This window comes from Rhincodon typus, chromosome 4 (assembly GCF_021869965.1).
Source record: "Rhincodon typus isolate 14 chromosome 4, sRhiTyp1.1, whole genome shotgun sequence".
Lineage (NCBI taxonomy): Eukaryota > Metazoa > Chordata > Chondrichthyes > Orectolobiformes > Rhincodontidae > Rhincodon > Rhincodon typus.
Window position 1 is genome coordinate 51,966,537 of NC_063335.1, and position 17,177 is coordinate 51,983,713.

At 39.4% G+C, this 17,177-nt stretch overlaps 1 protein-coding gene across 1 annotated transcript in view; it reads right to left on the reverse strand.

Moving 5' to 3' along the window:
- Positions 1–17,177, reverse strand: part of rttn (rotatin) — a 181,259-nt gene that overhangs the window by 101,076 nt on the left and 63,006 nt on the right. The window contains exons 16-18 of the mRNA XM_048595750.1: positions 14,725–14,841; positions 10,717–10,856; positions 1,339–1,507 (exon numbers count right to left, since the gene is read on the reverse strand). Coding sequence (XP_048451707.1) covers positions 1,339–1,507; positions 10,717–10,856; positions 14,725–14,841 — 426 coding nt within the window. The remainder of the gene's footprint in view (positions 1–1,338; positions 1,508–10,716; positions 10,857–14,724; positions 14,842–17,177) is intronic.

A 17,177-nucleotide genomic window follows, 5' to 3' on the forward strand; every position in this document is an offset into this window, starting at 1 on the left:
ACCTTGTTATCTCAGATTCTCCAGCATCTGCAGGTCCTGCTATCTCTGAAACTTTTTGACTTAGATGTTTAAATGTGATAGTGTGAATCTACCAGAGTTGTACATTAAAAAGAGAAAGACTAATCAAGTTCAACAAACATCCCACCTTAGCTGTACAACCCAAGTAACTGCATAAGCTCAGCATAATGGGGAGATAATGCATCATGACCAGACCTTCTTTTAGCCAAACCAAGCTTGTGATCTCATTTATGCCACTGGGTTTAGATTCTTTCACTAAAGGAGAGGTGAAAATGTGCAATTCACCAGTGCATGCACTGGGTGAGAGAAAAAGCAGTGAAGCATTTAATGGAAAGTTGCATAAATATATGAAAAATAATACGGTAGAAGAATATGTTGATATGATCAAACTAGGATAGAAGTAGGCTTATGTAAGTTGATAACCGAGAGGTGAGTGAACCGTCTCTGCAATCATTACCAAAACACCTGTCGTTCCTAATATACAACAATAAATAGGATTTAGAAACTCATTGATTAAACTGACAGACAATATCAACCTAAATTAGGCAGCAAAATCTGAGACAACCCCCCAGGAACAAGGCAGTGTCAATTAAATTGTGCAAACATGAAGGACAATAGCAAATGAAATTTAACAGACAAGAGTAAGGCATGCGCACAGTAAAAGAAAAACCACAGTCATAAGTGGTTTAGTTAAGGGGCTGTCTGAAGGAGAAATATTTGGACAGCATTTCCCGCACAGCAATAAACAGCCTCTGCTGCGCAACTTGACTCTGTCCGTCAGCTTAAATAACTTAAAATAACAATGTTGCAGCAAGGGCCCAAGTGAATAGGGCATTTCTTCAACCAATAAGACTTCATGGCTGGGGGATAAACACAGGAAGAACTTAGGAAGATGAAGAAATAGAGGAGTCAAAACAGTTGTAGAAGAGAAATAAGGACAGGAAAAGAGGAAATAAATTGAAAATAGAATCAAAAGAAGGGAAAATTAAGTCATAAAACTTTAAATTTACATTTCTTTGCTTCCAAAAATGCAAGAAATGGAAAGAATAAGGCTTTTGCAATTGTTATAGTTAATTTTCAGAGCCAGAGAGGTTGTAATATTACTTAATGGCTGAATGGCTTTTTTCGTCAGTATCTATGTCGTAAGTTAATTGAATTCACTTGAACTTCACGATGTTATATTTAGGAATTATTTGGCTAAAAAGATCATTAATCTCTAACTACATACAAATAGATTCTACACAAGAAGGTCAACACAGAAACACTTTGTACCCTGTATACTGTAGTTAAAAAGAAGGAACAAAATTGTCAGCTCCTCACCTTGAAAAAAGATTTGCCAGTGTCTAATTGCAAATCAATAGATTTCTCCAACATGTACAAATCAGACACATGATTCAATATACTTCCTTGCAGCACAGGAAGTTTGTCGGAGGCATCTTCTTCATTAACCAGGTGAGGCATCAAGTGTGTAAAAGCTACAGAGCGCACTCTATTGAAGAAAACAGGTAGGACAATTATACCTTTTGACATAAAGGCATTCAGATCATACTATCAAAAAAGCTGCTTGTGGCTAACAGAGTAGGTTAATTACAAATGTTATTTTCCAAATGCATATTAAACATGTAGAGTAGAAGCCTGGTATGTTCACAGACTGGAAGTTGAAATACTTTGATTCAAGGCAGCCATTTTGATAATGACGTAATTAAAGTGTGTAGGTATAACAGGAAATAAAAAAAGGTATTTGCTTAGTTAAGTGTCTGATCTGCAAAATTCAAATCATATTTGAACAATTATCTGAACTATCGCAAATAACTAGTCACGATTATTTGTCTTTGTAGTGTCAACATTCTTTGATGAAGTCATCTCCCACTTTGCTATAGATTGAATCCAGAGAAAATTCACAAATTCCATCAACCTGCTCTTGAAACCACTGCAAATTTCTAGGAATGCTCCCCTTTTAAAATCTAATAGATCTTATGGTTATGTCCCACATTTTCTTATGCCCAGAGAAGCAATAACAGCAAACGGTGTCTTAACCAGTACCTAATGGACCAGCACTCTTGATAAATCAGCAAGTTATATACTGAAACACTACAAGTTTACTGTATTATTGTGATCTCCACAATATCCGAGTAGTCAGTTGAGGGTGCAAGTGAGAAGGCTCTCTGTCGATAAGTTTTTTTAAGTTATTATTTAAGTGATTTATGCTGCAAATATATACCCCGCTGCATAGCGTTTCTGTTACTTAGTGTGGATCTCTTGATCAACCAGAATATTTGATAACTGGTACATTCCTGGTCCTATAGGTTCCAGCTAACAAAAGATTTGCTGTAGTATAAACCTAAATAAAAATGCTCATGAGGGAAAAAGTGTAAAGACGCTCACTGCAAGCAAACAACGAACAAGCAAAAACCGAAAGAACGGCAGATGCTGTAAATCAGGAACAAAAACTGAAGTTGCTGGAAAAGCTCAGCAGCTTTGGCAACATCTGTGAAGAAAAAAAATCAGAGTTAACGTTTCGGGTCCGGTGACCCTTCCTTAGAACAAGCAAGAAAGCTTTTACGGCTATATGGATCAAGGTGCACTTGAAAAAAGCCTTTAAAGTATGGTTCGGATATTACAGTCAGTAATTGGTGAACGGCAGAAGGCTTTGGTCACACATATCATACCAGACTTTGTTTTCTAACATTGCAACTTGCAGTTATTAGAGGCACAGCAGCATAGTGCCCTCTGCTGCATCAGAGACTTGTATGGATTAGGTAAGAAATCAACTTGTTCCAACACCTCCATGGTAGGTCGAACTTCAACCTAAACTATCTAGCTCAAAGAGAGAGACACTACCACAGTACGCCAGGAACCTAAACAAAAGCATGTCTATTTAACCAATGAATCATATTAAAGAGTCTTTACTGTGACACCAGGTACTTAATCAGACATTAGTTTTGGTTAAGTGTCAGTTGCATCAAGTACTCTGAAGGCTTTTTTGCCATGAGGCCTAGTCTGCCACATTTACCAAACCCACCTCATTAACTACTTGACCCACTCACCCTTTTCTAGGTCTATTTTACCATACGCTATTCATCTGATTTGAACCAAAGGATTGGCTACCCCGGTGCTGAGGCCGATCTTAAAAGGCTGTTGTGCACCCCAGACAAGAGTTCGCAATCTAGCACACTGGACACCTGCAGATTGATATTGCTCAGTAAAGGAATATCACATATGGGCAAGAAACTGGACAATTTCAAACATGAGCTTTTATTTACAGCCAAAGTGAACACAAACAAAACCAAGATGGCTACAGTTCATACCCCACAACACGAACTAAATGCTGGCATGATTACCAAAAACTATTCTAAATTCCAAATTGTCTGCTGCACCCAGCTCTCATCTGTTGGAGCAGAATATCAATCAGATTCTATCTGGTTTGTAGTCCCTGATGTAGATGAGTTCTGTTTTGAACAAGGAGATTTCTTCCTCTCCGATGTCCCCATTCTTCTCTTTGGAAGCCTGGCTTCCATTCTCCAAGTTCTTAAGCAGCCAGCACCTGGTTGCCTGCTCCACTTGTACAAGGCACAACATGCTGGACTATACTGGAGCGCACCTCCAGACTTCTGCAAGTAGCAGGACAGCATCTTCAGCGGCCCTATCATCTGCTCCACCACGATCCTAGTCACAATATGTGCACCAGCTTGATGATGGTGCCACACTGGCTGAGTAACCAACATAGTACATCAAAAAAGAGTGTACTACCCTCCCCTTGCTGTCCCCGACCCAACATTCATTCAACTTATCACTGAATTCAGCACCATCCATTATAGCACAAAATGTCATAAGGAAGCAACATCCCTCTCTTCCCACAGCACTCTTGGAAGTTTCAAAATTGCATTTGAAACCTGAGCATGTTTAATTTCACTCATTCTAAGTGGGGTGACGAAATTGGAAAGTGAATGTAGCTGGAGTTTGCAAAAGCATGACTCATGTGTATGGCCCTTCATTGTCCTACTATTCAGTTGACATGGATGCCATGCTTTTGCTAATCAAACTGACAATTAATTCAACCAACCTGCTCCAGCAGTTTTCCAGTTCCAGTTAGCATCTAGTGAATGCAAGTAATGGTGGGAACACAGTTTGCAGTGGACTATCAGCACTGGGTTCCGTTTGGTCATCAGGTATTCCTAACAGCCTTTGTCTCCTTTTACCTCACACTACCGCAACAAGATATTTCCATCTATCCCTCCCACCACCCAGAACTTTGCCTTCAATTTTTCTTCTTGCCCCCAAACCTCAATATTACACCTTAATGAGTTTCCTCACATTCCTACCCAACTTTTTGATTTAAGTCACTATTCCCCAACTTACTGCAAGCCCCAGGCCTACAGCTTAGTTACATTGACATCGTGATTTACTGTCTGCCCAATGAAGCCAATAGGTTAGTGCTGACCATTGATGACACTCTCCCTTCCTCGCAACCTTGGTCTACAGCACTCTAATGTCTCCCATCCTTGTTCGTTGAGTTGCCTCCACTTCATAATTATTGCTCTCCCGGTATTGTAGCATGCTGTCGCCAGTTTCCACAATTCATTTCTCTAATCTGCATACCAGTTACGGCCCTGAATAAGTAGCCCTTTACTCCCAATAAACAGACATAGGACGGAGTATGGTCCTCTCCACAAATTAATTTGCACTGACTGATGACTGATCAGACCCACAACTGATCTCAGTGCAGCAACTCAACTGACCTATGACTAATGCCTGTACTGTTTGTACTGAAATTACAGGACTAACCATGGCCAAATCCCCAGATTGCATTGATTCGTTACCCCTGACAATAAACGGCCCAAGTGGCTGACAGACTGTGTCTGTGCACAGGACTCAAACTGAATGACCTTTTGATTTTTTGTGGCTGAACCCTCTGACTAATGACAGTTCCATTTTTTTCAAAATGACAGTTCCCGTTGACTTGACTGAGGATTACTCCTCTTAGACTTTGAGGCATGGGCATTTGGTCAAAGCACAGACAGTGTGTGCTGTGTACGCTGAAGACATATGTTGGAGGTGTGACATTGAATGGCGCGTGCTGTACAGCAAAATGTCCACACCCCACCACAGCCTCCACAATACAGCTGCTGTGAGCAACTGTGCAACAGCAAAGTGAGTAGGTGTGTGCAAAGAGAACAAACTTAGAGTCTCGAGATTCATCCTGTTCCAGTGCACGAGATGGGTGCTTTTGCTTCGCGTGAAGTAGTCTGGCAGCAGTACTACAATGAAAGGTTTCAGTTCACTCCAAAGTACATTACTGTTTTGAACTATACTTGAATGTAGACAGTGATGTGCTGCGATGATGTGATGAGGCCGGTGCATGTCTGGTGCTAGACTCTTTGGATGAAGGAAACAGATGGGTGCTGCCCATGGAGTGTGTCCTGAGATGTTGGGGAACGCTGGTCAAGGCTCAGAGGATCAAGAAGTGGGCTGGAGAAATTCATGACAAACTGAAGCTGCTAGGTATCCACTCAGACTTTCACGTTAGAAATTGTCACTGTCTATCCTCTCTGCACTGCCTGGTAAAATAGCAAACTGCATATAAATGAGGTGACAAGAATTAATAATGAGGTTTTAATTCCACATAAATAGGCCTCTCACTTCTCATTAGCGAGTTTCTTGTCTGGCCGTTAAAATCCTCAAGCTGAAAATCAACTTTATTTTCCTTCATATCATGACTCTCGTTTTCCAGGTCTCGCCGCATTTTCCCATCTGACCTGCTATTGCCAGCGTCATTCAAGGGCTGAGAAGATTCTGCCCATATTTTCCAGCAGTAGTACGACAGTAACCAAAGGACATAAATTTAGGTGATCATTAATAAGAACCTGAGCCAGCATGTGTAACCATGCTTTTTTTCCCCCATAGAATAATATTGTGATCTATTATTACGTACCACCTGGAAAGCCAATCAATCAAGAATCAGTACTAATGCTCAAAAGGATAAAAACTTGAGAAGGGCGGACAAAGTACACTTAGTTGAATTCTGTATGCCAACATCGTTCTCTAACATTTTGAACAGTAATTCCTTGATTTCTCATCTTTTCAACAGCACAAGTATCAAGGACAGCTTAGTAGCAAATCCAGCCACTCAGGGACAGATCATTCTGCATGTGAAACACCTACGTGGGGCCATGGTAGTTGCCTTGGTGACTTTTGCTTGAGGATTCTCTAAATGAGAAGAAAAAAAAAGTAAAAAAAAAACCTTCCTTGGAATGGGACGATTTAGATTGAACGACAGACCCTGCCTCCCAAAGACATTCTTTTTATTTTCTAGCTCAAGGATGCGTTGAAGGTCAAGCCCAAGGGTTTTGGGCCCTCAAACCTGGATAAGCCCAAGAAGCAAGGAATCTCAATTTCTAGAACAGAAAAGCAAGTGAACATTTAAAAGAAGAGCTGCAGCTCCACACAACTCCATTAGTGAACCAGAGTTTGTCACCTCTAGGTAGAGAATCCATTTGAAAATATTATTCAGAATCTTGCCGACAGAGAGACAAATGCAAAAGAATTGGTATGGTTACAGGCTAAATCTGGTACCAGAACATCATTCATCTTAACAAAAGGTAGTTAATTCAATCAAGTTCCCTAAAATCTTTCTGTGGCTGTCCCTTATTAGCACGAGCAGTTGCACTAAAACAAAACAACCAAGTTAGAGAAGTGACTAGCTATCATCAGTTATGCTCATGCAAGGTCACATAAATTAACTTCAGTTCATATCCATGACAAGGACTCAGTTGGGAGTTGATCTGTTGACAAGACTATTGCATATTGATAGTGACATAATTTTTCCACTGAAGCAAAATAAATGACTAACTTCCACACGTTTCATGTCCAAAGCATTCCTGTATACTACAGGCAAGCACCAAACACTTGCTCCCAAAGAACCCTTAAAGGGTGACTCTCCACATATTCTCATCATAGATATCCGGCACTGTAACAATTGCATTTGGAAGATATCAGATTGCAGAATAAATTAGATAATCTCCAAATTTCAACCATTTATTTGACACCCTATCAAAACAGAAGCTAGCATTCCTTCAATAAATACTATTTCTGTAATAAATTGATGGGGGAATAAACTAATACTACAAATCATTTCTGGTTAGATATTTGCATTATGTCAAATCCTCCCATTCCAGTAAATTTCTTTTAATGTCTACGGAAAAGATCCAACTATTCATCAAGATGAGTTGTAGCCTCAGCCCTGAATGACACTGCTGTTTCATCATTGTGGTGGGAGCCATATCATTTTGCTTCCATTGCTTCTCATGATTTTACTATCATTAGAATTCTAGATGTTGCACAGCAATTAATTGGTGAATTCCCAAACGCCTTTCAATTTTATCCTTGCATCACATTTCTCTTTTAGTGATGAAACCTTTAATGTTGATTTGTAATTGGTATACAAATTCATTTTTTTCAAGCATCATCTCTGAAACTACTGAAAAGAAGTCGTGTGTTTCTTCTGCAAATAAATGGAAATGTTTAATTCCATATCAATAGGATTCAAAGAAGTAAGGTGGGTGCAGGTTGTGTGGAGAATAAGTATCAGGTAGACAAGTTAGGCCAAATGGTCTGTTTCTGTGCTGGAAATCGTGTGTAAATCTGTCTGCTGACAGGACAACAGCTAATTGTTATTAAAGAGAAAGAACAGGAAATTTTACCTCTACCTATATTAACTTCCTACATTACTGCATTTACCAGCGGAGAGGCCTGGCAGGTCAATGAAGATATGTAGAAACCATTCCGATTATTGCCGATTATTTGAAAACGTTCTGAAGGTCCCCTTGTCCTGCGGCTAATAACATTGCTCAGGTAATCGAACTTAATTCGGATAGCCTTGAAAGATTGGAATGCCAGCAGATAGCCTGTTGAGTTAACCTACATCTTTCAATTCAATTGTGCAATATGTTGAGAGAACAATAAATATCATAACTCTTTCACTGAAGGAATTTGCCACTGACTCTTTTTCTGCCTTTGTACCGTTAGACAATTTTTAGGTTATAAATAACTTGCTGGTATTGATGATACATGTACAGAGTGCTAATGGTTTGATTTTAATTCAAGAACATGCCTTTCCAAAATGTAACATGCAGCATCTGCTTCTCACTGATGGAATTATCTAGAGTCAATTTGAATTCTAACTGCTTTAAATATTTCCCCCCACCAGTAAGCTAAGAAAATTGACTTGCTAATTCTTACGACTCATTCTTGACTTGATGAGATCATAAGAAGAAAGTAGAAAGTACATAATTTGAGAACATTTACTTAGCAGAGGGTTCTTCAAAGAGTACTTCTTACAACAACTCTACAGCAGAAAAACAGCCCAAGTCTACGCCAATGTTCATAATCCACATGATGTTTACCTACTTCATCTCACTGTATCAACAGGTCTTTTAGTGAAGTTACTGTAGTACCCTAGGTAAACAGTAGCTAACGTGCAAACAGCAGGATCCCACAAACAACACCAAGCAGATAATGTAGTTTTGATTGAAGGACAATTATTTTCCCAGATAAGTATGATATCTCTCCTTGGGTACTCTTTGAAGTTAGATCCATTGGGAGATCTGATTTAAAAATAACTGATTAATTTATCATGTGTATTTTTGGGAACTTGCAGTGCATATTTTCTTAAAATGTGACCAAACTTCAAAAGTTCATGATTGGTTATGAAATGTTTAGATATGTCCCAATAATTTGAAAGGATCACAAGAACATAGTAATTAGGAGCGGGAGTAGGTAATTCTGCCCTTTGAGCTCGCTCCACCATTTACTATGATCATGGCTGATCTTATCCTGGTCTCAACCCCATTTTCCTGCCTGCTCCCCATAGCCCTTTTCATCAGACACACATCTATTTCCCTCTTGAATCTGTTGACTGATTCTGCCTCAACTGCACTCTGGGGCTGTGAATTCTACAGATTCATAACCCTCAGGGAATTGGTTTTTCCTCATCTGAGTTCTGAATCTACCTCCTCTCACTCCATATCTATGACCTTTAGTTTGAGACTGTTCCACAAGGGGGATCTTTTGTTCAACGTCCACCTTATCAATTCTCTTTAGCATTTTACATACCTCAATCAGATCACCACCGTTCTTCTGAACCCCAGTGAGTACAAGCCCAAGCTATTCAACTGCTACTCAAACAACAGCCCTTTCATGCCTGGAATCAACCTGGTGAACCTCCTCTGAATTGCCTCCAGTGGTACCACATTCTTCTTCAAGTAAGGAGGCCAAAACTGTATACAATATTCCTGATGTGGTCTCACCAATGCCTTATGTAATTGTAACAACACTACTTTTACAATCTAGCCCTTTTGCAATAAATGCCAGGATTACATTTGCCATTCTTATTGTATTCTTGTGTATCCACTTCCTGCGATTCATGGACAAGGACATCCAGATCCCTCTGAGCTTTGATCTGCTTCCCATTTAAATAATAATTTGCCCTTTTGTTTTTCATTCAAAATGGACATCCCCACACTTAACCACATTAAACTGCATCTCCAGATTCTGGCCCATTATCCTGGCCTATCAATATGCATCTGTAAAGTCTATCTCCTCCTCACTGCCTTCTTTCCTACCCTATTTTAGGTATCATCTATGAACTTTGCTATATTCCTGTATTCCTTTGTACTCTGTCCCTGCTTGCAGATCATTTATATAGATTATAAATAGTTGAGGTCCAAGAACTGAACCCTGCAGCACCCCACTAGTTACAGTTCACCATCTAAGGAGGACCCATCTATCCTGACTCTGCTTTCTGTCAATTTGCCAGTCTAAGTCAATATTCTACCCCTAACCTTCTGGGATCAGTCTTTAATTCAGCACCGAATCATACAGGACTGAAACAGACCCTTCAGTCCAACCAGTCCATGCTGAACATAATTCCAAACTAAAATAGTCCTACCTGCCTGCTCCTGGCCCATATCCCTGCAAACCTTCCCTAGTCATGTACTTGTCCAGATGGCTTTTAAATGTTGTAATTGTACCCGCATCCATCACTTCCTCAGGAAGTTCATTCCACATGCGAACCACCCCCTGTGTAAAAAAATTTGCTCTTCATGTCTTTTTGACTCACTCTTCCTTCACCTTAAAAATGTGCCCCCGAGTCTTGAAATCCCCCATCCTAAGAATAACTCCATCAATACCTCTCATTATTTTGTAAACTTCTATCAGGTTGCCTCTCAACCTCCTATGCTCCAGTGAAAAAACATCCCAGCCTATGCAGCCTTTCTTTAGAACTCAAACCTTTCATACCCATCAACATCCTGGTAAATCTCTTCTGAACCTTCTCAGGCTTGATAATATCCTTCCTATGACTAGACAACCAGAACTGGCCACAGTATTCCAAGAGAGGCCTCAATGTCCTTTACAACCTGAACATGACTTCCTAACTCCTATACTCAAAGGGCTGAGCAAATGCCTTCTCGAAGCCTAGATAGAGCACATCTACCAGATTCGCATTATCCACCTAACATTCTAAAAGAACTCCAGCAAGTTTGTCAAGCATGACTTGCCCTTCATCAAAATGTGCTGACACCGGCACTATGTAATGAATGTAACTGTTTGCATTTTCTAATTTGATGAAACTTACTTGCTGCATCTCAGTTCAATACTAAAGAGAGTGACTTATTTTAAAATAAATTAGAATATGCTTACAAATGCAGTTTGCTCATAAAAAGTCGAAGAGATGCACGAATTTTGGCTGCGCATGACAGAATGCCAGCAGTATCTTCATTGCATGGTCCACTCAGTGCAAGGATGCATGTTCCTAGTGGATCTTCAACTGATGCAAAGCCCTAGAAAAAGCACATTGTAATAAGGCATGGGAAGACCTCAAAACTGTAACAATCACCATTCATGACTCAAAAGCAGGTACTGAATAAACATGTGGTCTTAATCAGCGATTTGTCCATGTTGTAGTCAACCCTAATGGGCATTTATAGGAGCATGTGGCAAAACTTTCAAATTACATGGTCATCCACATGGATTGAAGAAAGAGAAATCAAAACATTTTCTCAATAGGGAAAGAGTATGAGCCGTGGAAGAAAAAGGAATTAAAGTGTCCATTTGCACAAATGACTAAAAGTTAGAATACAGGTATTAAAAGTTAATAGTGTGCACAATAGAGAATTGTTAAGTCTAAGGGAACATTGACATATATTGCAAATATGAAAATGAGGAAATTAAACTTCAGCTGTAAAAAAAAATCTAGACCAGGCACTGTCAGGGAATGTGCATGCTGTTGTGAGCACCTCACTCCACAAAAGAATACAGTTCTGAAGAACAGTCATTGGACTCAAAATATTAACTCTGTTTTCTGTTCAGAGATGCTGCCAGACCTGCTGAGTTTCTCTAGCAATTTCTGATTTTGTTGACGACGGTAATGTTATTATGCTTCAGGCAGGATGAAACATCTCAAATACTGTGTCTAGTTTGGGTCTCCTATTTTAAAGAAAGGATATAGATGCATTCGATGTGGTTCATAGTAGGTTTCATAGATTGATCCCTGGATTCAGCAAGTTGTCTTATGAGGAGGTTTCAGAGGTGATTTCACTGAAGAATATGAATTTTGAATTTGAATTTGATTTATTGTCAAGTGTACATAAGTACAGTGTAAAGCTTTGTTTGCAAGCAGATCATAGTAAACAAGATCATACAGATCATAGGGTGCTTAGACAGAGTGAGGAATGCAGATTACACTGCACAGGAAGTGCGCAAAGCAAGATCAACATTAACAAGATCGCCATTATTTAAAGTTAGAGCGTCCATTCATCGGCCTAATAACGGAAGGGAATAAGCTGTTCTTGAACCTGCTGGTGCAGGCGTTCAAGCTTCTGTATCTTCTGCCAGATGGAAGAGGTTGTAGGAGAGCATTAGCAGGGTGGGAGGACTCTTTGATGATGCTGACAGCTTTTCTATAACAACAAGAAGTGTAAATGGAGTCCACAGATGGAAGGCTGGCTTCTGTGATGATCTGGGCTGTGCACGTAGTTTCTTACGGTCCTGGGCAGAGCAGTTGACTTACCAGGCTTTTATACACCCAGATTGTACGCTTTCTATGGTGCATCAGTAAAAGTTGGTGAGGGTCCTCATGGACGTGACAATTTTCCTAAGCCGCCTTAGGAAGCAGCGTTGCTGTGCCTTCTTGACCATCACATCTATGTGGGAAGTTTCGGACAGATTGTCAGTTATCGTCACTCCTAAAAACCGGACATTCTCAACCCCTGCTCTGTTGATTTAGATGGGGGTGTGTTCTCCTCCATTTTTTCTGAAGTCAATGATCAGTTTTTTTGTTTTGCTGGCATTGAGAGAGAGAGGTTGTTGTCATTGCACCACAACACAAAGCCCTCTGTCTCCTTTTTGATATCCATCCTTCTACAGTGGTGTTGTCAGCAAACTTGTAGATGGCGTTCGTTTGGAATTTGGTTACACAGTCGTGGGTGTACAGGGAATACAGTAGGGGGATGAGAACACATTCTTGTGGTGCTCCAGTGTTAAGGGTTATCGTGGAGGAGGTGCAGTCGTCTACCTTCACTGATTGTGGTCTATGGGTCAGGAAGTTGAGGATCCAGTTGCAGAGGGCGGAGCCGAGACCGTGGTCTCTGAGTTTTGAGATCAGTCTGGAAGGGATTATAGTGTTCAAGGTAGAGCAGTAGTCGATGAGTTGGAGTCTGATGTAAGTGTCCTTGTTATCCAGACGTTCCTGAATGGTCTTGACAAAGTGGACATGAAAAAGTTATTTCCTTTCATGAATGAATCCAGAAATAGGAGGTACTGTTTCAAAACAAGGGATTGCCATTTTAGGACAAATGTGGTGAATTGTTTTGTTTTCTCTTGAATGGAGAGATATTGGAATTCTCTGTCTCTACCACCTGCTGAGGCAGAGTCACTGAATATTTTTAAGGTAGGGTAGATTTATTCCTTTCCCTCACAAGAATCTAATGTCATCAGGGCTAGGGGAAAAATGTGGAATTTGAAACACAAACATATCAGCCATTACCTCATTGAGTGCAGAACAGGCTCAAAAAAAGGGCTAAATGGCTCCTGATTTTTATTATCTGTTTACTGGACTTGGACTGAGTGTAGCACAAATTCCCAAGAATGCTCCTACAACTGAAAAGGTTGAATTACGAGGATGGGTTGCATAGACTTTCCTTTTATTCCCTTGGGTTTACGAGGCATTTAATATGCTTAAGGGATCCGATGGAGTTGACACAATGTATATATTTTTGCCTATGGGTGAATTCAGAATAAGAAGACATAACCTTAAAAATTGAGCTGGGCTATTTAGGACTCTGAACATACAACTGGTAGTGAAGTGTTGGATTAAGATTCCAAAGGTTGTGCATCCTAGGTCAATTGAAAATTACAGGATGGATTTGGTTAAGATGCTCTTGTTTGGTAAGGATATCATAGGACTTGCAGTGAAAACAGGTAAATGGAATTAAATTAATTGAACAGCATAGCAAGCATGACAGGCTGAATCATCCTACATAAGTGGTGGTCAGAGTAACTCAGATGATGTGCAAATGACAAACTAACTTTGGTAAAAATCGATGAAGATTACCCATTAGATTACCTATTAGACAGCCATTTTACATTGTGTTAATGGTGGTCTCTCTCAAGCATCTGAAAGAGAAGTTGCATGATAAACCTTTTTTACTCCAAAGTCCTGGAAACAATGTGACCGATGATGTACAATTTTCTGTAGGGATGTTAATAACAACTGACCGTTTCAAATCTTGGTGCCACTTGAGCATGAAGGATCAATGAAGAGGAAAAAAAATTATACGGCTGCAGTTTAAATATCACTGCAATAGCACTAACCATTCTCGAATGAAATTTTAACCATGTGACAAGTTCTGAACAAAATAAAGTAGAAAATATTGGCAACACTCAGTAATTTAAACAGTACCAGTGAATATAAAAAAAATGTTTTTTCTACCTGTTTCCAGAATCTGAGGTATTATTTTTCCCAGTATGAATAAAATGGTACTGAACTGGACTTCCTTTAATTTTGATAACTTTAGCACTTCATAGGCTTCCACAAGGGATTTTGTTCAATAGCTCAAATTCACAGGAAAAGTCTGGTGTTTTACTATATAGTTGCTTGTGTGCACAAATATATAGTTTATATTTTATAAATACAAATTATTTGCTTACCTTGGCCAAAGAGTGTACCATATTGAAAGAAAACTCCACGTTGTTGCTATCCCTTGCTCACTGAGAAATGATGCATTGAATAAAAATCGGGCGGGAGTGGGTGTGGAAGCACTGCTTTAAAATGTATCTACTGTAGCATGACTAACATGCATTTTTGCTGCAAAGCAATGCTAACTACTCTTATACTTTAGACCTTTACACCAAAACTCACAAATAATAATGTCCTGTGACAAAATTAAGCATTACATTCTGATGCTAATACACCTTTATATCATATTCAACTGCCTGAGTTTAACAAAAAAGTATCTAATTCACTTACCCAAGGTTACATGGCAACGATTGATTTATTGAAGTAAAACAAAGCCTTGTTTGTTTGTCTGTATGTTCCAGGCACTGAGCAAATAAGCACTAATTCACTGATGCTCTACTAAAATTGTGCCAGTTATGTTGTGCGTAAGAAAAACCAAAGCACTGTTTCACAATTTTGTAGTTATAATTTACCTGGAGTATTGGAATCACAGGATATAAAGCTTCAATTAACATATTCCAACTTGAAGTGCTCAAGACCAGGTGGCTCTGCAGTAAGATAATAAGTATCTCTTTTGCTGCACAGTTCACCTGCAAAACAACAGTAACATCTGCTGTTAAAGACAGTAATTTAAAAATCCACCTATCCCTGGCAAATAAACCAAGAAATCCAAGCTAAGCTAAGATCAAAAAGACAAGCTTCAAAAAAAAGCTTTTAAGACAAGGGAAAGATCTGACATAATAGAGGATATCAAGTGGGGAAAATGGGCTGAATGGACTCATTCTGCATCTTATCAATTATGTGGCTCTAAGATTTGCCAGACTAAAGGATCAAGATGGTGGAAGGCCCTGCTGCAATGGCTGAAGGAAAAATGGGTTACAAAGGAAACCAAACACAGAAGAGAGGGCTGGAACATAAAGCTGCAGGACGTGAAGATGTGGAAGATGAAGTCATAAAAGGCACTCACACAGGAGTAGGAAGATTCTGAAATCAATGAAATGGAGGAGATGGAACACAAATTTTGCAAAAGAACATGAGATTAAAAAAAAGCTGAACTTAATGTGGAACAGAATGGAGAATATTGCTGATGGTGAATTAAAGCAGGTCTTTGCTTAACCAGAATTCAACCATCGCTAAATTCTGGAAATCAAAGGCCAGCATCGCACACATAGTGACTTCCCTTGCACTGTGCTTCTTCATGGATCTGACACTCAACCAAATAAAACCTCTGAACATTTTACTCTAATGAAGATGATATATAAATGAAAGCATCTGTAAACCTCACCTTGTGCAAATTCAATAAAGTATACTAATAAATCAATAAATAATTGAAAATGGGTTTATGGCCTGGTGTGTCTCCGTGACCTACGTGGATGCAAATTTGAAGTAAAAACAGAAAATAATGAAGCAGATTAATATTACAAAAATGTTAGACTTCTTTTCCCTTTTCAAATGTCGATACATCCCTGTGTATCTAAGCATTTGTATTTCTAATTCTCAGATTTTACTCAAGAAATAATTTTGTACTTTTTTTTATTCAGTCACAAAATAATCAATAAATGTATCCTCTCCTCTAAAAACAAACTTCGCAGCAATCAATAATGAAATAATATTTACAGCTTCCTCCTGCTCGTGTCAATAATTAAATATTTTTCCTGTTTATTTTTCTCATCAGTCATACACTCCCCCATGCTTCTCGATCTTCCACTTAATCCCTTCCTGTCTCTATAACCAATTATGACCTCATTTCCAGTGCTTGATCAGTATGTTTCCAGATCAACTTGATAAATTAAGGTTCATAATGTAGTAGAGAACTGGCACAACAGAGAAAGTATAGAATCGAATTGTTACAGGAGATAAAAGAGGGACAAAAGGAACAGAATAGTGAATGAAACAAAAAGGAACGAAAAGGTTTACTAGCCACGAGCCCAATACAATTGTGAGCATGAGAATCACAAATTAAGCAAAAGTTTGGATAGGAAGAGGGAGGCAGGGCGCAAGAGGGATGGGAGAAAGAGAGCGAGCGGGCATGCGAGAGAAGGGCAAAGAGCACGAGCGGGCTCAGGAGAGAAGGACAAAGAGAGTGAGCACATGAGTGGGAGTGCATGAGAGAACAGCAAAGGGGGAAGCAGACAAACACAAACATAGTGATTATAAATATTTGCTGTACCCCTTTGACCAATAAGTAGTTGACATATTCCCTACTTCCAAGATATTATTTTAGACCACACAAATCTAACTGAGTGGATTGTGGCCCAAGCTTTGTTTCAAGTAAGCTGTTCAAAGGATGAGTGAGATAAACCTGACAGCTACATGTCTGTCAGCCTAATTTTGGTGATGGGAAAGCTTTTTTGAGACAATAATCCGAGAAAAAACTAATGCGTCTTGCAAGAATATCAGTTAATAAATGACAGCTAGCACAGATTTAAGGAGAAACAACATTTGACTAACATGATTAGACTTTGCTGCCTGAGTGTCAGAAAGGGTTCCTGTGGGTGGCCAATTGCATATCGACTTACAAATGGCATTTGATATAGTACCATAAGCCTATTATTAAAATTGAAGCATGTGGAATTTAAAGGGATAGTGGCAGTGTAGGATACAAAACAGAATAAGGGGCAGAAAGCAAAGAGTAGTGGTTAACAGTTAGTTTACAGACTGAAAGGAAACAGGGAGAGACTGAGATGTGTTCCCTGGAATCAATGTATGCATCGCTGCTCTTTGATACATTTTATTCACGTGAACTTGAGGGCTTGGAGCCTTATTTCAAAGGGTAAAAATGACATAAGAACATAAGAACTAGGAGCAGGAGTAGGCCATCTGGCCCTTCGAGCCTGCTCCGCCATTCAATAAGATCATGGCTGATCCTTTCGTGGACTCAGATCCACTTACCCGCGTTCTCACCGTAGCCCTTAATTCCTTTATT